This window comes from Cyprinus carpio, chromosome B12 (genome assembly GCF_018340385.1).
Source record: "Cyprinus carpio isolate SPL01 chromosome B12, ASM1834038v1, whole genome shotgun sequence".
NCBI classification, from domain to species: domain Eukaryota; kingdom Metazoa; phylum Chordata; class Actinopteri; order Cypriniformes; family Cyprinidae; genus Cyprinus; species Cyprinus carpio.
The window spans coordinates 25198197-25220914 of record NC_056608.1 but is presented as its reverse complement, the minus strand read 5'-3'; the positions used below and the strand labels follow the sequence as shown (position 1 = coordinate 25220914).

Sequence of the window (22718 nt, the reverse complement as noted above, 5' to 3'; positions counted from 1 at the left end):
CAATGAGCAATGGCTTAATTAATGTGATTTTAATTTAGACAAAGTACTTTAGTTTTGATAAATATATTTATGTACTATCCAAATACTATTTTAAAGAAATATGCTGTTTTAAGGCATACTGCATTATAAAGTTAATGCATTTATTTTTTTAATGCAGCTTATGATGCATAGTATATTCTCATGAATGACTGAAACCAGTTATTATACAATATCTATTCATTGTTACACCTTTAGACAGTAAAATGCATTAAAACACATGATAATCAACCAACTTCAGATGCAACAAGGAATCTACAAATATAATTCATTTTGATTCCATCCTCAGCAATGGATGCTCTGCAGTGAATGGGTGCCGTCAGAATGAGAGTCCAAACAGCTGATAAAAACATCACAATAATCCACAAGTAATCCACAGCACTCCAGTCCATCAGTTAACATCTGGAGAAGACAAAAGATGAAACAAATCTATCATTAAGATGTTTTTAACTCAAATACACTCCATAATAACACTTCCTTCAGTGAAAAAGTGCATCTCCTGTCATCTCTCACATCAAAATCCAGACACATATTTGTTCAGAGCTGTTTAAACGCTGCTTGATCTGTGCAGATTTCTCTCCTGATTCAGACCAGAACACTTTTTCACTGGAGGAAGTGTTATTATGGATTATAAACTCTATGTATTTGAGTTAAAAACATCTTAATGCTGGATGTGTTTCATCTTTTGTCTTCTCCAGATGTTAACTGATGGACTGGAGAGGTGTGTGGATTACTTGTGGATTATTGTGATGTTTTTATCAGCTGTTTGGACTCTCATTCTGACGGCACCCATTCACTGCAGAGCATCCATTGATGAGACACTGATGCAGTGCTACATTTCTACAAACCTGATGAAGAAACAAACTCATCCTTGGATGGCGTTCAGAATAGTTCAGTAACTATTACAGTCATTATAGTTCATTTTTAGGTCAACTATTGCTTTAAGTGAAGCGCATGTCTTTCTCTCAGCTGCTTTAGTCAACATTCCACACAGTGGTTTTCCTTTTTTCCAGACGGGTGACTATGAACATGCTGAAACACATGATTGAGCTCAGTGTGGCATTAGCTGACGTCCTGCGTCTAAAACACTCACGCAAACACACACACACGCGGCGGACAGTGGCACATACAATCTTTATTTGTACTCAGAGTGAAATAATTGCAGTGCAGTCTCTGTCAGCGATGAAATAGTTCCACTAAAGTCATGTAGAAAATAAAACTTCATATTAAATAAATATTCCTATTCAATCCTTCAATAAATATGACCTGTGTACAGCAGCCGTAGTTACTCCTAACACGCAGGACAGATAAAGTCAGACGCATACGCAATAATTTAATCAGTAAGATCCCTGCATAGATAAATCTCAAACATACAAATATAAACCATTAAAAAGACATGATCTCGATCTAAACAAACTCAAATAAATGTATGCAGATATTGTCGTCGGACCTCCAGTCTGTTTCATAATGCAGAACCAGATCGTTGATTCCTGCCAGAGCTGAAAATGAAACGATACCATGAACTTTAATCCAGGGCCAGAACATTCAGACTGTGAGGAACGTCCTTCATCCACAGAGTCCAAAACACCAGCTCCGGTTTCACACACACACACACACACACACACACACACACACACACACACACACACATCTGCTCACGTACATGTTCCATAGCATGCATGCATGTACACACACACACACACACACACACACACACACACACACAGCCCTCAGAAAGTCTTTCTAGTCAGGTTCAGTAGTTGCTGCAACGCTCAGCCCTGTTTTTCAAACAAATGTATTTACAATCCGTATGGCGTTCTTCATATTCCAGACTGGAGAGATTGTTTTTGGAACCTGTGCAGAAAATAAATATTGATAAATTAATAACATTTATTTGAAGAAATGTGTAAAACCTATTGTTTAATTCATTATTTGTGATGAAGAGGCCACATTCCACAATACAAAAAACACCAAGCAGATGTTCAGAAACGATAAAAACTGGATCACAAACACTCTCTGACTTTCCAGCAGTGATTGGGAAGATTTTTTCCCATTTATTCCCTCCATACAGGATTCACAAAGAATTGAACCAAACCGACCAGTACTTTTTATATGTATGCATATGAATAATTAGCATCCCTCCATATATATATATATATATATATATATTGATTATATTATATATATAGATATATAGTTATATATACCATTTATTATTACTATATATAATTTTTATTACATTGTTATAAGATGCTGAATAAGTGGATAATGTAGTATGTATATAATATATATACACACATATATACACATATATACTTTAATAATATTAGCTATTTTCTATCTATAATAATACAATTACCTCATATACACACCACAATACACAACAACATCACACCCACGTTATGTTTTTAAAAAATATTTTCTATTTAAACAAAAAAATGATAAAATATAAAGATATATAACTAAAATTTTTATCTTCATATATATATATATGATATATAAAAAAAAAACCAAAATATAGGATATATATATATATATATATATATATATATATATAACTTTCTTTTTCAGTTTATTACTAAACCTTGATAAATATTTATTGTTTTTACATTTATTCATACTTATTTATTACGTTTATTGTTGATGGAAGTCTTTTTAAGTTTATTTTTAACCTTAGAAGATTATTAAATTTATTTTTTAGTATTTATACATGGTTTTTTTACTATTGCTCCTACTTTTTCTCACCGCTCTGCTCAAAGATAATATTATTGTTTTTTTTGTTGTGTAGTTTTGCTCAGATAAACAAACCTCTTTTTATAATGATCTAAAAGGGCTTTCTACTCTACAGGACGTCCAGCTCGACTCTGAACACTATACTGAGACTGAACTGATTATCTTCTGCATGCTGCTGCTCTGGGTTTGATTTCCAGGGAAAGCGTGAACTGAAAACAAAGTGGTTTGGATTAAAGCATCTTCCAGATGTGTGAGTGTGAGGGGAGCAGGACTCAGAGGTCAGAGGTCAAGGTGTGGACGGATGTGGCGCTCACCAGGTAGTGCACTGAAGCTTCATCTATCCGTGTAAAGACGCCTGAACCTCAGACGACGACATCGAGCAGCTCGGGGTTCCCATCCTGCTGAGCCCGCTGGTACAGATCACTGTCCCCGAAATACCGCGCACGGTACAGTAGACCCTCCTCTGAAACACACACACACACACACACACACACACGTGACCCCGGAGCACAGAAGCAGTCATCAGCAGCACAGGTATATTTGTAGCAATAGACAACAATACATTGTATGGGTCACAATTATACATTTTTCTCTTTTTATGCCAAAAATCATTAGGAATATTAAGTAACAGATCATGTTCCATGAAGATATTTAGTAAATTTTCCTACCGTAAATATATCAAAACTTAATTTTTGATTAGTAATATGCATTGCTAAGAACTTCATTTGAACAACTTTAAAGATGATTTTCTCAATATTCAGATTTTTTTGCTCCCTCAGATTCCAAATGTGCATAAATTTGCAAATCATGACAGAATTGAAAAGGATACGTCGAAAATCAGATGATGAAACGCTGTTTGCTCAGGCTGGGAATAAATATGAGTGAGTCATCAGTGAAATGGGTTTGAACTTCTCTCGAATGTCTCCAGAACTCGAGCTGATTCATCGAACGCGAGACGAATGATGTTAAAGGAAGTGAGAATGTTTATCCAGTTCTGACTGGCTCTCAGCAAACCGATCCGGCTTCAGTTCAGAGACAGAGAAGCATTCAGACGTGAGTCATGACGAGAGAAGCGCCGCACACTCAGCTGATTCGTCTGGATTCATCCGGCTGAACTCGCTCAGTTATGATTACACAATTACTACGAGCTCTTAAAGAGACAGTCCACCCAAAAACAACAGATCTGTCATCATTTCCTCACACTCCAAACCTGTGTGATTCACTTATGATTTACAGAATGTTTGTTTCTCTTCAGAAAGTTTGGGGTTAAGATATTTCTTTTTTGTGTTGTTGTTTTTTTTTTTTAAGAAATTAATACTTTTGTCCATCAAGGATGCATGTATATTGCTCAAAAATGACAGTAAAGATATTTATAATGTTGCAAAAGGTTTCTATTTCAAATAAATGCTGTTCTTGTAAACTTTCTGTTCATCTGTGAATCCTGAAAAATAAAATGTATCACAGTTTCATAATGTTTATTGTGATTTATATTTGTGTTAGATGTTGTTATTTTTCAGAAATGTTTCTTGAGCAGCAAATCATCATATTAGAATGATTTCTGAAGATCATGTGAACACTGAAGACTGGAGTAATGATGCTGAAAATACAGCTGCGCATCACAGAAATAAATTACACTTTAACAGATATTCACACAGAAAGTTTTAAATTGTAATAATATTTCACAATTTTTACTGTATTTATGACCAATAAATGCAGCCTTGGTGAGCAGGAGAGACTCTTAAAAAACTAATTAAAAAATGATTTAAAAAAATCTTACCTACCCACAAAAAAATATGTTTATATTAGAGTGAAACTCCGGTCATGAGGCATGAAGTGAACTTGAACTCATCATGATTTCAGTTTGTGTTGCTTTGATCTGTTTTGTGTGTGTGTATATGCGTGTGTGAGAGTGAGTGAGTGAGTGTGTGTGTGTGTGAGTGAGTGAGTGTGAGTGTGTGTGAGTGTGATTGAGTGAGTGCGTGCATGTGTGAGTGAGTGCGTGCGTGTGTGTGAGTGTGATTGAGTGAGTGCGTGCATGTCGACAAGTGAGTGCGTGCGTGTGTGTTTTTTTTTTTTAGTTTTTGTTGAGTGTGTGTGTGTGTGTGTGTGTGTGTGTGTGTGTGAGTCGTACTCTGTTGTTTGTGTGTGTGTGTCTGTCTGAGTGAGTGTGTTCCTGAGGTTGGAGACGTAGTCGTCCTCCACGCTGCTCTCCGCCACTCGTTTTCAGACTCGCGCGCTGTAGTAGTGTCCTGAGAGAAACGCTCGTTCACGTAATACGTCACGCCCAGATTCTCCGTCACGCGCTTGTGTGTGTGACCCGCTGACCTGAGACACACACGTGAACTCAGATATTTTCAGAAGGACATGATAAGAAAGTAACACACAGAGAGAGAAATCAAGCACATGCTGAGCTTTGATTGAATTGTGTGTTCATTTTCTTTATGTTTGGTTGGGAACCGAGAACCGGCACATGCTTCGAAACGGTTTCTGTTCTTTGAAAAGAATCAGAACCGTGAGCAATTTCTCAGTTTCGGTTCCGAAAACGGTTCTGGTGCGACACGTGACCGAGCGCTGTGAGCAGTCTTGCGCCGGTGTTCTGATGATTCAGCGTTTCCCGTAAAGGATGTCACATACCAAATAACAGACACACCGCCCTGTCTCTTTAATTACTGAGCACATTGATTCCAATGATGCACACTCCACAGACTCGTCACATCGTGTCTTTAACTAACGAACAGGTTTCTCACGACTGTACTGCACTCTGATAACTGTGCATGTTGTTTTGTCTGACTGTACATGTACCGGCAGCACCCGCCTCCACTAAATTACATCATATTTGTCCCATATTGTCATTAATATACATACTGACTTTAACTTGGAGCACTAAATAAATAGACTGCTATTGTTATGTAAGTGTGAGGGTTAGATTATTTAGTGTACAGCTCATTTCAAGAGTGAATAAAAACAAAAATACAAAGTGATTAGAAAATATTTATTTTCATCATAATTTAAAATGTTTAAGATGAAATGTGGAACCACTCAACTGCATCACAGCATCTTCTCCTGGGACTGCATTATATTGTAAAATAGGGGCTTTATGGAGGGTGTGTATACATGTTATTATAAGTATACCAGTTTATAATTTCAGTCTTAATTTAGGGAAATGAACATGTGTCTCAGCCCTCAAGGGACTATTTGGCCAACCTTATTCCTGCTTGAAAAGCAAAATGTTATTGATAGTGTAAAAAACATCAACTTTGAACCGGAACCGGAAAATTTCTAACGATTCCCAACCCTAATATACTCAATATATTAGTACCATTGATATTAGCTTTTGTTAATATTTTGGATTCATTTTTTGTTTTTGTAATTTTGTTGTGTAAGTTTACGATTTTTATTATTATTATCATTATTATTATTATTATTGTTTTTTTTTTTTTAAATAAGCATGTTTTTTTTTGTTTTATTTAATTTTTTAGAATTTTTTGGTAATTCAGTAAAAATGTTGCCTTGCAACTAGCTCAAATAAATAATTCTTTATTTTTTAATTAAAATTTTTTAAGTTTTGTGCATGCACACACACACACATATATACATACACACACACATACGCACACATATATACATACACACACACATACGCACACATATATACACACACACACACACACGCACACATACACACTTTTAGTTTTAGTTAACTATAAGTGTGAGTGTATAAAGAGAGCACTGAAGGTCAGAGGTCACAGGTTTCACGCACATGGAGTGTGAAGACGAGCGACTGTCCACTCAGACTTCTAGATGATTCCTCTGAGTGAAGATCAGTCAGGGTCAAAGGTTAAGAGTTCACACTGAGTATGCATCTCTCCGATCTCTCTCGACCAATCAGACGAGATCTCACGTGATTGACAGAACACATCTGCCGAACAGCTACAGTGTTTCATTCACATTAAAATACTACATAAAATAAATCAGAGTTCAAATATTACACTTTAGAAAAATAATTCAAGAGAGGATAATTTTGGTAGGTGCATTTTTTGTTTAATAATTGATTATTTTACATTAATGTGTTTAAAGTTTAAATGTTTATATTTCAAAAACAAATACATAATTTAAAATGTTATACAGGCACAATATATATGACTGTATATATACACAACTCATTTTTTATTTTAAGTTTTAATTTTAAAATAAATTTGGTTAACTGATTATTAAATTCAGTTTTCAGCTAAATGAAAACTTTCATTAAAAAAAAAAAAAAAACACTGTTGCAAAACTGGCCCGAAACCGTTCTCTGGAATCACAAGACAGAGCGTGACCAGGGTCCAGAAGTGGACCGGTCCGAAGCGGTTCGTCACGGCTATTGATCGGCGGCTCACGGTGACCCGGCATGGACCATCAGCGATCAATAAAGCAGACCGATACAAAACACTGACGCTCGCTTACTTTAGGAAACTAATAATGATACAAAGGTGCAAACACTGTGATGTGCACTCACAAGCATGATAAATAAAAGCTCTGACATTAAATGATTTCTAGGTCACTTGTCAGATGTTAGTTCCTGTGACATAAGAGACACTGATCATGTGACAAACGCTCAGGTTTCCTTCAAGCACCAGATGGCCTTTGGAACATGTAAATCAAAATCAAGAGTCATGTGTCACTCATTTGTGGCCAAAGATTAGTCTGCAACCTGAAAAATTCATAATTTTATGTGTTTTATGTTTGTGTATATGTTGGATTTTTTTATGTTTAAAAGTTTGGTTTAAGTGTTTGTTGTAATTTTTTTTTGTGATGTTTTTTTATGATGTTTATTGTTTATTTTTTTTGTTCAGTTATACAAAATAAAACTGTAATCCCCTGCTGCTAAATGAAAATCAGTTATTTAAATATCGGGAGAAAATAATGCTTTCTATTGTAAATATATCCTTTAAAATATAATTTTATTTCTGTGATGCCAAAGCTGAATTTTCAGCATCATTACTCCATTATAAAGTGTCACATGATCCTTCCGAAATCATTCTGATGATGATTTATTATTAGAATTAGCAACTGTTGGCAACAGCCAATATTTTTTTGGAACCTGTGAATTACTTTTTTTCAGGATTCTTTGATGAATAAAAAGTTAAAAGAAACAGCATAGAGCCATTTCAAAAATATAAATCTTTTCTAACAATATAATCTTTGCTATCACTTCTTAATTTAACACATCCTTGCTGAATAAAAGTTTTAATTTCTTTCAAAAAAAGAAAGAATAAAAACTGACTGACCCCCAAACTAATTTGAAACTGTAGTGTATATTGTTAGAAAAGATTTCTATTTTAAATAAATGCTCTTCTTTTTAACGTTTTATTCATCAAAGAATCCTGAAAAAAAGTATCACAGGTTCCAAAAAATATTTGGCTGTTGCCAACAGTTGATAATTCTAATAATAAATCAGCATATTAGAATGATTTCTGAAGATCATGTGACACTTTATACTGGAGTCATGATGATGAAAATTCAGCTTTGCATCACAGAAATAAATTATATTTTAAAGGATATTTAAATAGAAAGCATTGTTTTATATTGTTATAATATTTTGCAAGATTACTGTTTTTTTGTTTGTTTGTTTTTTTTGATCAAATAAATGCAGCCTTGATGAGCAGAAGAGACTTCTTTAAAAAGCATTACAAGTCTTACTGATCCAAACTTTTGACCGGTAGTGTATATATTATAGATATATTATATATGATATATATTTTTTTTTTTTTTTTTTTTTTTCTCTCACAACTTTCAGTTGGACCCCACAGAATATATTCTAAAAATATATACTTATTTATTTAATACGTATATAAAAAATGCATTTCTTCAAATAATTTAATTTATTAGTTTTAGATTTCATATATATATATATATATATTATATACACATACATATATAAAACAATATAAATGGACTTAATTAGCACGAAGTGACTAGTTTTATAATTTTAATTAAAGTTTTTTCATTCATCACTTAATCGTGTTTAAATAAATATATATATTCATGTAAACTTTGTATTAACATTGTGTTTAAAATGTGCGATATAAATAAAGTGATGCCTTGTTCGTGTGTAGATAATGAAGTTAAAATACTCAGTGTTCCTGCTGTAGAACTTTATGTAATATATTGATTCTGATAACGAGAGCGTTTGTGTGCTTAAGATATCTGAAGGTGCAAATGTGACTACTGGAAGAGCAACTGTGCTGTTTAAAGTGTGAAAGTAGATAAAAAGAGAGAGAGAGAGACAGTGATAAACAGAGAGAGAGAGACTCACAGTCTGAAGCTGAGGCTGTAGGGAGGGTTGGTCACCATCATCTGACTGAGCGCTGATATGATGACGAGGATGAGGATGGGCATCAACTGCATGAGAAGAGCAAGACCGCCCTGAACACACACACACACACACACACACAATCATATTAATCAGTCATCATAACTCTCCAGCACAGTCTGATCCACTCATAACCGTCTCAGTGCCGCCCTCTACTGTTTCATTCAGAGAATACAGCTACAGCATGTTACACTGTTGCAACTTTACAATGGTACTTCAAGTGAATTTTGTAAATGAAAATTAGTTTAATTAATAGAATTTTACAAATGCTATATTTTATACAGTTTCATTAATTAAAATTGTTTTATTATGTATTTAATATTATATATATACACAATTATTATTTTTTTATTTTATTATATAGATTTTATAATTTTACTTTTTTATATATTTAAAATATAATTTCATAATTTCAATATTAAAAACCATTTTCAAAAAACAAAAAAGCCATTTTAATATTGCAAGACAAGTATTATATTTATTTTTAATTAATAGAATTTTATAAACGCTACATTTGATATAGTTTCATTAATTAAAATTGTTTTATGTATTTAATTTTATATATATAAAATTAATTTTTTTAAATTATTTTATTATATAGATTTTATAATTTTACTTTTTTATATATTTAAAATATACTTTTATAATTTTAATATTAAAAAACATTTACAAAAACATAAAAAAGTCATTTTAATATTATATTTATTTTTAATAGAATTTTATAAATGCTATATTTTACATAGTTCCAATAATTAAAATTTGTTTATATATTGCTTTATATATATATATATTTATATATATATATATATATATATATATATATATATATATATATATATATATATATATATATTATATATAAGAATATTTTACAATCCTATTAATTTATTTAATTATATATATATATATATATATATATATATATGTATATGTGTATATATATATATATATATGTGTATGTGTATATGTATATGTATATATGTGTATATATATATATATATATATATATTATTTATAATTAAATTTTAATATTAAGAACAATTTACAAAAACACAAAAATTTATAATAATAATATTGCAAGTATTATATTTATATTTGCATGTAATAATAATAATAATATTATAAATTGTGTGTATAATGAGTATGTGTTAAGAACTATTTCCTAATACTTATGTAATATGAAAACTGTAGACAGGACTGTAGAAGCGACCGGCAACAAAAGCTAAGAGGCTTAAACGACGAAAACATGAGAAAAAGCATTTCTCCATCCACCGACACACATCTTAACAGTTACACACTATAAAACTCTCCCAGTGACCAGAGCTTGTGTGTGAAGATGTTCCTCACCCCTCGCTGCTCTCCTCTCTCGCCGTGATTCTGATTAAAGCGCATCCGTCCGTTACTGTACATGTGAACATTACCTGAAAGAAACACAGTCACGTCTCAGAGATTGTGTGTGTGATGTCAGTGATGAGACACAGACGACTCCACAACAACCACAAAAACTGGCTTTTATGAGTCAATAATGCTCATTCATTTTAGTTAAAAGTTTGCCAATAATCCTAAATTGTTCTTTGACTCTTTAAGTCAAACCTTTAAGTACGTGTCCAGGTCATATTTCACCCCAAAATTGAATATAAAAATATGCAATAATATATTTGCTAAGAGAAAATGAATAAAAATGTGTTTCACAGAAAACAAAAACACGTATTCAAGTGTATTGCAGTAATGTATGGAAGCTTGTGACCACCACAGAATAAAAAATAACGATTAATCAATACAAAAAAAGTGTGTACTGTGTATATTTATAATGTATATATAAATACATACACATGTACAGTATATATTTAAAAATATTTACATGTATATATTTATATTCATATAATTTACATTACACATAAATATATATTTATTCTATAAAAAACATTTTTCTAAAATATATATATGCATGTGTGTATTTATATAAACATAATTGTTTGACAGCAATAAAAAAATAACTTTTCTGACTTTCTTCCTCAAAATTATGAAATCTAAACACAGAATTGCATGAAAAAAAAATAAAAAAAATTAATTTTTTTTATTCCTTGGCAGAAACAAGCTTCCATAGTAATAAAATCTTTCTTTTTATGAAAATGTCACAATGCAAAAAGAAAAAAAATAATAATAATTATTTCTTAAAAAAAAAAAAAAAAAAAAAAAAAAAAGCATTTCTTTATTCATCTTTTGATTTTAGGAGGAACTTTTAAATGCAAAACACAGTTTTAGGGCCAGTACATGTTCTCAATCCAGCGCTCACAGTTTCATCCCCCTTCAGACTCACTGGAAGGGAATCCTCCTCCGAAGAACATGTTGAAGAGATCTTCAGGTGAAATATCAGCCTCGAAGTGTGTGTCGTCGCTCTGGCTGGATCGGCCCGAGCCGCTGCGCTCCTCTCCGAACTGATCGTACTGCCGTCTCTTCTCCACGTTAGACAGAACTGCATACGCGTGTCCTATAGCTGCAGCACAGAACCACAGTCACTCAGCAGATACGCACTTCTTCATTACATCTTCTACTAAAGAGCAAACACGGTTCCTGTGCACAGACTGCACTAGCGTACGACGGCCTGCTGTACCTTTAAACGCCTCGGTGGCTCCCGGAGCGTGATTCTTATCCGGGTGAAACCTCAACGCCAGTTTCCTGTAAGCCTTCTTGAGCTCGTCTTCAGAGGCATCTTTCTGCACGCCAAGAATCTCATAATAGTTCTTGCACTGCTTTATTCTGCCAAAACAAAAACAGCACAATCATCTTAAAGAACTGGATCTGGATCGGCTGAGAAGTAAGAGGATTAAAATAAAAACCATACAAAAGCTGAAATAAAATAAACGTATTAGATGAAAACCAAACTTAAGTACTAAAATAACTAAAACTACTGATTAGTTAAGTTAATAGCAAAAATAAAAAAGAGTAAACTGATTTGGATCTTATGAAATTAATATGTTTATGACGAAGTACTAAATTAACTAAAACTGAGGCGCTAAATAGAAACATAAATAGATTAAAAAAATACTAAATTACTAAAAACTCTAAATCTGAAAATATGAAAATAAAACCTAATAAACACTATAACAGCACATAAATAATACTAAAATAACTTATATAAATTATATATATATATAGATTATATATATATATATATATATATATATATATATATATATATATTATTATATTATAATTATTATAATATATTTTATATATTATATATATATATATATATTATATATATATATATATATATATATTTATATATATATATATATATTTATTTATTTATTTATGTATAAAATAATATATTTAAGTTATTTTTATATTAAGAGAGTACTAAAATTACTCAAACTAAATTTGAAAAGAAAACTGTAAAGCGCAATAGAAAAAAAAATAATATAATGCAAAACATTTACTGAAACTTATTCTGAAATAAAACTAAATTGACACTAAATAGAAATATATATATATATAAGCACATTTACTAAACTTAACTTAAAAAAAAAAAGAACAGAAAAATATAAAAGCCAATTCAAAACACTTGAAAAACTATAATAGAATTATATAAATAATAATAATAATAATAATAATAATAATAATAATAATAATAATAATAATAATAATAATAAAACACATCTGTTGATGGTTTTTAATTAGCATGAAAAACTAAATTCCTGCTTTTGGTTCAGGAAACCTCGACTAGCTTTATAGACTATAAATGAAGGTTGTGGCTCCTTTAAGAACCGTCTGGCTGCAGGAATGTAAACGTTCTGCTCTCAGACAGCAGCTGTGAGACGGGGCTGATGTGAAGACACGGTACGCACCTCCTGACCGCCTCGGCCTGCTCAGGTGTGTAGGGTTTACTGGAGTCCTTACTGCTGACCCCTGACCTGCGCTGACCAGCGGCTGAGCCATCAGCGGCTCTCTCAGACCACGCCTCGCCGTTCTGCTCCAGAGACGCCAGCAGCTCTGAGAAACAACCAGGAGTTCAGCACAGCTCCCAACACTTCTGGACACAAACCAGCAGCCGACTTAAAGACACAGCTCACCCACAAATGAGAATCTGCTGAAAATGTGTTCATCCGAGATCAGGATGAGTTTGTCTCTTCATCAGGTTTGTAGAAATGTAGCACTGCATCAGTGTATGTAGCACTCTGCAGTGAATGGGTGCCGTCAGAATGAGAGTCCAAACAGCTGATAAAAACATCACAATAATCCACAAGTAATCCACAGCACTCCAGTCCATCAGTTAACATCTGGAGAAGACAAAAGATTAAACAAATCCAGCTTTGAGATGTTTATAACTCAAATACATAGAGTTCATAATCCATAATAACACTTCCTCCAGTGAAAAAGTGTTCTGGTGTGTATCAGGAGAGAAATCTGCACAAATCAAGCACTGTTTAAACAGCTCTAAACAAATATGTGTCTGGATTTTGATGTGAGAGACAACAGGAGATGCACTTTTTCACTGGAGGAAGTGTTATTATGGATTATGAACTCTATGTATTTTAGTTAAAAGCATCTTAATGCTGGATGTGTTTCAGCTTTTGTCTTCTCCAGATGTTCACTGATGGACTGGAGTGCTGTGGATTACTTGTGGATTATTGTGATGTTTTTATCAGCTGTTTGGACTCTCATTCTCACGGCACCCATTCACTGCAGAGCATCCATTGCTGAGACACTGATGCAGTGCTACATTTCTACAAACCTGATGAAGAAACAAACTCACCCTCATCTCAGATGGACACATTTTCAGCACATTCTCATTTTTTGTTACTCCACTCCAGCATCAGGATTGGAAGATATCGGCTGTGTCTCATCATCTAGTCGAACACACACATCCAGCACTACTGAGTGGGTGAGACGCGGACCTAAACAACATTTAGGGACACCATGGTTTCCGCACGTGAACGTCATGCACTAATATGCTGTCTACTGAGGCAGCTCACTGGGGTTTGAGACACAGCCGGATTAAAGTGACATCTCAGTCTGACCTGTCTGTGTGTGTGTGTTGTCTGTGGTGTGTGTGTGTGTGTGTGTGTGTGTGGTGTGTGTGTGTGTATATATATATATATATATATATATATATATATATATATATATATGCAATAGTTACATCATCATCAGAGCTCTAACACACACACACACCTCTGTGTTTATAAGAGAACACAGCAGGTTTAAGCAGCGCGATATCTAGAGATCTCCATTAGAACACATCGCGCAGGGATACAACACAAAGCTGAATATATGAATATACACTTCACTGAGCAACAGACACGATCAGGTACCGCGGCTGTAGCCTAAGCGATCAGGCCTGGATTAGCCCGGGCTCGGTGCGCTCACCCTGGGCTCTGCGCGTCGGGAAAAGCCGCTGCGCTTTCTCCAGAAACCTGCGCGCTTTCTCCGGCTGCGCGTCCTCCAGCGCTCCGAGCGCGATCTCGACGCATCGCTCCGCTTCGTCCCGGTTCACCTCCATCACTGAGCTACTCAGAAACGCCAGATGATTTAATAAACACACGAAGAGCGCACCATGGAGCCGCTAATGCTGTCGGCTAATAATCATAATAATAACGGTTTCCTGCAGGTGGCGCTCGTTGGCCCACGTGACGCGTTTAACGGTCATCACCATCCTAAATCCTCGAAAGTTTTTCATACTTGTATTTTTTTTAAAATGTATGTACATTTATAACACTATTCATTGTGTTACTGGTATTCATGCGGTTAAAAGTATAATTATTTAAGATTATTATTTAAACTTGCCCATTTAAACCTACTCAACCAATCGCTATAAGAATTGAGGTAATCACACACGGCTGTGATTGGCTCATCCCGATCAACGCTGAGAAATGTGACAGATGCCACGTGACTCTGCGGTCCGCCCGTGTTCCAGCAGCGGTCAGGATTATTTTTACACCTGAATACTGACAGCAAACCGAGGTTACTGTTAATGCCATGTAAAGATATTGCAGAAGTATTAGGTCTAGAATGCACCTACCTTACCTTAACAGTAATACAATATGAAAACGAAAAGTTTGTGCTTCATTTAGACGGTTTAGAGTGTTAATTAACATTTTTTACTATGTTTTAAATGTTTGTTCCAAAATGACGTGTATCCGGCTGTTGATCAGCTCTGTTTTTCAAGAATCGCACAGTAGGTGGCGCTATAGTTCAACTAGTGCATGGACTGGATGCGAAGACGCCTCTAAATAAATGACGTGCGTGCGATTACCAAACACTTTTAACTCTTTAACTTCCGGTCTTAAACCCTAGGCACTATCATAACTGCTTTCTCTTTTATTTCAGCAGCACTCTGGAACACTTTATTACAGCAGAACACAGATTGCATATATTAAAACGTTTAGTTATAAACATGGCATGAAGTTTGGAATAATTACGATTTTTAGATGCTATTAAAAGGCTGTTCTGCTCAGCAAGGCTGCATGCATTTGATCAAAAATGCTTTAAAAATTGTTAAATATTTTTTACAATACAAACAGCTGTTTTCTATGTGGATATGTGTTAAAGTGTAATTTATTTATGTGATGCACAGCTGTATTTTCAGCATCATTACTCCAGTCTTCAGTGTCACATGATCTTCAGAAATTATAATAATGATTCAAGAAACATTTCTGATTATTATCAGTGTTGAAAACATTAATATTTCTGTGTAAACAGTGATACATTTTATTCTTCAGGCTTCACAGATGAATAGAAAGTTCAAAAAAACTGCATTTTTTTTTTTTTTTATTTACTGTCACTTTTGATCAATTTAATGTATCTTTGCTTAATTAAAATAAAAAAACACATTCAGCAGCAAACACAGTTTTTAATAAGCAGTGTGCATGAGTGTGTTTCCAGGGTGTGTGATGTCAAAACGAGAGCAAAGGTTTGAATGATATAACTCAAGATCAAGCCGGGTCAGTGTCAGTATCTGGATCGGATCTTGTGCAGTCACCACTATCTCCTTCATATCAGTTTATCACAAGTCTGACACGTGTGTGGAAAGTTAACTAAAGTTTTGACAGTAACTTTTAACTCCCACACACGTTCAGAGATGTTGATCAAACATGGCTGATGATTTCAAAAAGAGAACAGCGATGCCACAGAAGAACCATTTTTGGCTCCACAAAGAAGCATTCAGTCAAAGAAGCATCTCTTTCTTACCAAAGAAGCGTTTGTGAAACAGATGTTAGAGGTTCTTTACTGAATCATTTAGACCAAAGGGTTCTTCTGTGGCATCACTGTCAAGCACCTTTATTTTTAAGAGTGCACTCTTTGAGAAGATTTACATAATTTAAAGCATTTAACCCCTTAGCTGTCACCTTCCCACCTGTGGCACGCTTTTTTTTGTCCTTTTTCTCTATAAAATCTTTTAGTAATCATCATAAATTATATATCATTTGAAAGCTTAGAAGCCCAAGATTCATCCTTTTTTTCATATCAACTTCAAATTTGGAACATAACTTATTTAGACACAAGGCTTTAATTTTATACCAAATTTAGAGTAAAACCTGTTATGTAAAATATTTATAATAAATAAAATAAAATAAAATTAATACAGCGCATTTTATTTACAGTACATTTAAACTTCTATAACTTTTTGATACTTTAATTTTTTGACTTTTGCCACAATCTGCTAATTTTCTTCTTTAAAAAGAGACCAACCTTAGGTCTATATTCCAAAGTGTTCATAAAATACAACAATTTAAGTTTGGATAGTGCACTTTAATGCCTATTTTAAAAAATGGGGGGTGACAGTTAAAGGGTTAATCTTCAGTCAAACTAATTGTTTTGTTTAGTTAGGCAAAAACTACATTTTTAAGGGGACAATGTCATTATAACCGAAAAGTCTGAACAAATCAGTTCACTACATGCAATTAAATAATATTTTTATTATTTTTTTTACAAATTAAAAAAGTCCTATTACAAATTATATGGAAATGCAATATTATGTAGTTCAGTTTGTTTTGATAACATCTATGATTGAACTTCTTATTTTAATTAACTGATTCACATGCCCTCATTTTATGTAAGGGACACACAATATAGATAATGCAGAACATTATTGGCTATACAGTGCATTTTCTGACTTAGAGGTAACTGTAGTTCAGCTGATAGGTCACTGTAATTAGTCTGTTTCCTGTCCTGTTATCAGTATATCAATATTTAGCATACTTAAGGGGCAATATAAAGTGATAATCCATGAAGAACACATCATATTTGAAAACAATGATGCGCGTGCAGTTGTGTAATAGAGTTCCAGCAGGGGCTCGCGGTGATTGGCTGCGGCAGGGGGACTCCTCGCCGGTGGGCTGAGCGGGTGTACCGTATAAAAGCACCGGCCCCGGGGAGGTTTGGTTGTGCTGGGTCCGGGATGCTGGTGTGAAATACCGAGAACATCAGATGAGCCTCAGCCAATCGGAGCGCTCGCTTTAAGGTGGCATCAAACTCTCGGACCAATCACCGCGCAGTGTTTCTGCAACTCGCGACGGAGCGGCGCATCACCGGCAGCTGTTTGCGTTGAACGTCACGCGCTTGTTCATCACTGCTTCACCGGAGCGGCGTCTTTCATTCCGCGTGCGCTACATTCGCTCGAAGCATCAGATCGGTGAGTGTTTGATCTGACCCGCTGTATTCTCGCCTTGCTTCTGCATCCGCTCTTGTTTTCTGCGTTATAAGAACAGATGTGTGTGTGTGTGTGTGTGTTGGCAGCGGTCATCATGCCAGACAGGGAAATCAAATCTCCAATCTGGCATCCAGAACCGGGGACAGTGGAGGACGTGTTTGATCACACGTATAAAGAGAAAGAAGGGCCCAAGCCTCCCACCGTCATCGTGTGGAGAAATGTCATCCTGATGAGCTTGCTGCACCTCGGAGCTCTGTATGGACTCTTCCTGTTTCCATCCGCGAGGGCTCTCACATGGATCTGGTGTAAGTCTCAAGCATAAACGCTCTGTAAATAATGCAAAAAACGAGCATTCATCATCGTTTGCTTTGCATACTCTATACTAAGGTGGAACACAAAAGGAGATGTTTAGAAGAATGTTCCCACTGCACTTTTCCAAACGAAGCAAAAAAGCAGAACTGACTTTAAAATGTGTGCAATAGCTCTGTGTTGTTTGAATTTAAATGTAATCTTCTTTGAATTGTTCTAACACACACACAATTAGTTCTAATGACATGCAAGAGCTCATTATATATTAGAAGAATTTCATTTGAAAAATCTCACTGGCTAGCAGAGCTGGGTAGATTACTAACTAATTGTAATCTGCTACTGATTCCAAACTACATAATTAATTAAATCATTAAAAATTCAAATTGGAGAAAATAATCGGACAATTTTAAAATGAAGTAAAACAAAACACAATATTTTATTTGCATGTCATGTGATCATAAACAATGTCAGAGAACCAATGAGCATGCAAATAAAATATTTCATTATTAAAATATGTATTTTAAAATCTCATGAAATCCAGGTGTATTGAGCTGTGAGTGATTGAGACTTCATGGATGTGCATTAAAAATGGAAGTTTTGTTTTGTGAGTCAAAGTTGTGCATTTTAAAGTCATTTGCATCTGTATGTGATGGATGGCGTATGTTTTGTCTTTCAGTCTTTGGGTGTTTGTTGTTCAGTGCTCTGGGCATCACCGCCGGCGCTCACCGACTCTGGAGTCACAGGTCATATAAAGCATCATTACCTCTCCAGATCTTTCTCGCCTTAGGAAACTCCATGGCCTTCCAGGTAACGAACGAGTTTAGGCTCACCTCACTCTTTATTCTGAATAGTTTCCACATGTTAGAATACAGGCAGAGTGATGCAGACTCTGAAATCACACAAGTGTACGTCTGGGAATGATTAGAACATGATGCAAATTAAATCTCTCTTATATTTGAGCCTCTTCTACAAAATCATCTCAATTCTAAGCATTTCGGCAGAAGCTTTTAGATCAGAAAGTCATGTGTGTTCAAACCAGTTTTTTATTTTTGCAATTTTTGTCATTTTTATTAGGTTTTTTTTTTTGTAAAAATATAGTATTTCTTAATTTTTATTTATTTTGTTGTAGTTAATTTAATAACTTAAACTTAACAAAAATTAGAAATGTTTCCTTGGCACTACCTAAAATAATTTAATTTAATTTAATTTAATTTAATCTTTTTTTATTTTATTTTATTTTATTTTATTTTATTTTATTTTATTTTATTATTTCAGTTAACATTTTATTTTTTTTTTTTTATCCAGTAATATATGTATTTTATGGTTTTAGTTAACTAGAATAACCCTGGTTTAAACATGTGACTGCTAGTGAACCTGTAAAAAAGTGGTTAATCCCTTTCTATAAAGTTTATTATCTGTGCATTTGATTTCCGTCATTTCCGTCTATTCACTGCCTCACCAAAAAAAAAAAAAATTAGTTAAACCTCAGGTTGGAAGACTTTTATGGAAGCCTGTTTCAGCCACTGAATAAAAAATGGTAATTGCATCTCACAATCCTGACTTTCTTCCCAATTGCAAGTAATAAAGTCAGAATTGTGAGAGTTGTGAGAAAATAATTAGTCTCTTTTCATCTCATCTCCAAGAAAAGAAGTCAGATTTAATAGAAGAAAAGTCACAATTACCTTTTTTTTAATTTAGTGTCAGAAATGGGCTTCCATGTATTTTAGTTTTAAAGATGTAGTGTGTAATTTGTAGCACGAAGCAGAGTTGCGATCTTTTTCATGAGTAGTGTAGAAATGAGGCGCCTCTTCATCTCCTGCTGTAGAATGACATCTACGAATGGTCTCGTGATCACCGCGTTCACCACAAATACTCGGAGACGGACGCCGACCCTCACAACGCTGTGCGAGGCTTTTTCTTCTCTCACGTCGGCTGGCTGCTGGTCCGCAAGCATCCGGACGTCATTGAGAAGGGACGCAAGCTGGAGCTCAGCGACCTGAAGGCTGATAAAGTCGTCATGTTCCAGAGGAGGCAAGTCTGAAACCACTTCGTATGTGACCCTGGAGCACAAAACCAGTCAGAAGGGGCAATTTTGTGAAATTGAGATCTATGCATCATCTGAAAGCTGAATAAATAAGCTTTGCATTGATGTATGGTTTGTTATGATATACAAGATACAACTATTTGAAAATCTGGAATCTGAGGGTGCAAAAAAATCTAAATATTGAGAAAATCATCTTTAAAGTTGTTCAAATGAAGTTCTTAGCAATGCATATTACTAATCAAAAATTAAGTTTTAGGTAGGAAATTTACAAAATATCTTTACTTAATATCCTAATGATTTTTGGCATAAAAGAGAAATGGATACAATGTATTGTTGGCTATTGCTACAAATATACCTGTGCTACTTCTGACTGCTTCTGAGCCGCAGGGACACACACGTGTCGGTCACACTGCTGGTTTTGTCCAGAATACACTGTTTTAACTGAGTTTGATTGGACTGTCTCAGATTCTACAAGCCGTCAGTGCTGCTGATGTGCTTCTTCGTGCCGACGTTCGTGCCGTGGTACGTTTGGGGCGAGTCTCTGTGGGTGGCGTATTTCGTCCCTGCCGTCCTCAGATACGCGCTTGTGCTCAATGCCACCTGGCTGGTCAACAGCGCCGCGCACATGTGGGGGAACCGGCCCTACGACAGCAGCATCAACCCCCGGGAGAACAGATTCGTCACCTTCAGCGCTATAGGTACGTCTGATGTAGATCACAGGTATAAGAATATTCATTACATTTATATTGTGCTTTACTGAGCACTGATGAAGCCAGTCACATATGGAAAATTAATTTAGAATTTCAATCATTTTGTGTAAGCTATATATAAATATATAATTTTACATATAAAAAAAATATATTAATTTTTATATATATATATATATATATATATATATATATTATATATATATATATATATATATATATATATATATATATATTCAAAATTATAATATTAAATATAATTTACTTAAAAGAAAACAAACCTTTATTATAATTATTTATTTTGGCAAGTATTCTAAGTTATTTTTCTATTTTATTTAGAATATATTTTTTGGTGTATAAAAATAATTATACTGATATACAATCATGTCATGGAAGAAAATTATTATTTTTCGGCAAATATTTCTGTTATATTTAAATTATATTTTTGATGTATAAAAACAATTATAAGCTGAATGATATACTATAACAGTTATAATTTTGGAAAATGTCATGGAAACATGTACAAAATAAATGCGTAATTTAAAAAAAAATAAAATAATGAAATATATAAATATATTTAATTTCACAGACACATACAGTAGAAATATAAGAAATGTATACGTAATTATATTTTTGCCAAATATTAGAAATTATATTTCTATTACATATAAAAAATGTTTTTTATATGCAAGACATATATGTGACCCTGGAGCACAAAAGCAGTCATAAGGGTCAATTCTGAAAGCTGAATAAATAATCTCTCCATTGATGTGTGGTTTGTTAGGAGGACAATATCTGTCTGAGATACAACTATTTGAAAATCTGGAATCTGAGGGTGCAAAAAAATCTAAATATTGAGAAAATCTTCTTTAAAGTTGTTCAAATGAAGTTCTTAGCAATGCATATTACTAATCAAACATTAAGTTTTGATATATTTACGGTAGGAGATTTACTAAATATCTTCATGGAACATGATCTTTACTTAATATCCTAATGATTTTTGGCATAAAAGAGAAATGGATACAATGTATTGTTGTCTATTGCTACAAATATAGCTGTGCTACTTCTGACTGCTTCTGTGCTGCAGGGACACATATAATGACATATCAAGAAATGTTATTAAATATCATTTATTTAGTATAATAGGAAAAGCCCTTTAGGCTTCTCTTAGATTGTGTATTGATGAATCCTCTCCTGGTTTGATTTCTCAGGCGAAGGCTTTCATAACTATCACCACACGTTTCCCTTCGACTACGCCACCAGCGAGTTCGGCTGCAAACTCAACCTCACCACCTGCTTCATTGACTTGATGTGTTTCCTGGGTCTGGCCCGAGAGCCCAAGCGTGTGTCCAGAGAAGCGGTGCTCGCTCGAGCTCAGCGCACCGGAGACGGCAGCCACTGGAGCGGCTAACGACTGCCGTCCGTCCTAACGCACGGCCAACCTGACAACAGAAGGACAATCAGTCCTTCCAGCGACGCTGTTGAAGCTTCCGCTCTAACTTTGTGTCAGATGACGAATGTTTTTTTTCCCCCCAGTCTAGCCTGTGAAGCTTTAATACGGGGATCCGGCCTGTTTGTGTAGCGCTTATTCAGATTTTCTTTCCGGCTGTAGATATTTTTGAGTCCGGTCTGAGCTCTTGTCACTGACTCAATGCAGGAGCTAATCACGGTGCCCAACAACCTTCCAACCTTACCAAATCTAGAAATGAACTGAGATGCACATCTAGTTAATATCCTGTAGCTGTACCTCACAGATACAGACCAGAGGGGTTCATTATTGAATATTGCCAATTGGTTTTGCTGCCATGCTTGCACAGATTATTCATTTGGAGAAATGCTTGAAGAGTTAGAATCTGTATTATTGATTTGTGATTTATA

General features: G+C 34.3%; 1 protein-coding gene and 1 pseudogene across 2 annotated transcripts; one reads left to right on the top strand and one right to left on the bottom strand.

Moving 5' to 3' along the window:
• Window positions 1-1151: 1151 nt before the first annotated feature.
• LOC109092982 lies at window positions 1152-14741 on the bottom strand (annotated as a pseudogene).
• A 2765-nt stretch (window positions 14742-17506) lies between these two features.
• LOC109092553 (acyl-CoA desaturase-like) lies at window positions 17507-22718 on the top strand. 2 transcript variants are annotated; one of them, XM_042734812.1, is made up of 6 exons: window positions 17507-17762; window positions 17867-18085; window positions 18766-18896; window positions 19915-20120; window positions 20599-20831; window positions 22052-22718. In XM_042734812.1, the coding sequence occupies exons 2-6, from the start codon at window positions 17875-17877 to the stop codon at window positions 22249-22251; spliced, it is 981 nt and encodes a 326-aa protein (XP_042590746.1). In that variant the 5' UTR covers window positions 17507-17762; window positions 17867-17874; the 3' UTR covers window positions 22252-22718. The 2 variants fall into 2 exon arrangements, with proteins under 2 accessions (XP_042590746.1, XP_042590747.1); XM_042734813.1 differs by having other exon boundaries at window positions 19915-20123; window positions 20602-20831.

Excerpts from the sequence above, each read along its gene's own strand:
- LOC109092553 (XM_042734812.1), top strand. The coding sequence starts at position 17,875 with ATGCCAGACAGGGAAATCAAATCTCCAATCTGGCATCCAGAACCGGGG. Across the intron at positions 18,086-18,765 it reads GGCTCTCACATGGATCTGGT|TCTTTGGGTGTTTGTTGTTC; the intron begins GTAAGTCTCAAG and ends TTTGTCTTTCAG. Across the intron at positions 20,832-22,051 it reads CGTCACCTTCAGCGCTATAG|GCGAAGGCTTTCATAACTAT; the intron begins GTACGTCTGATG and ends TTGATTTCTCAG.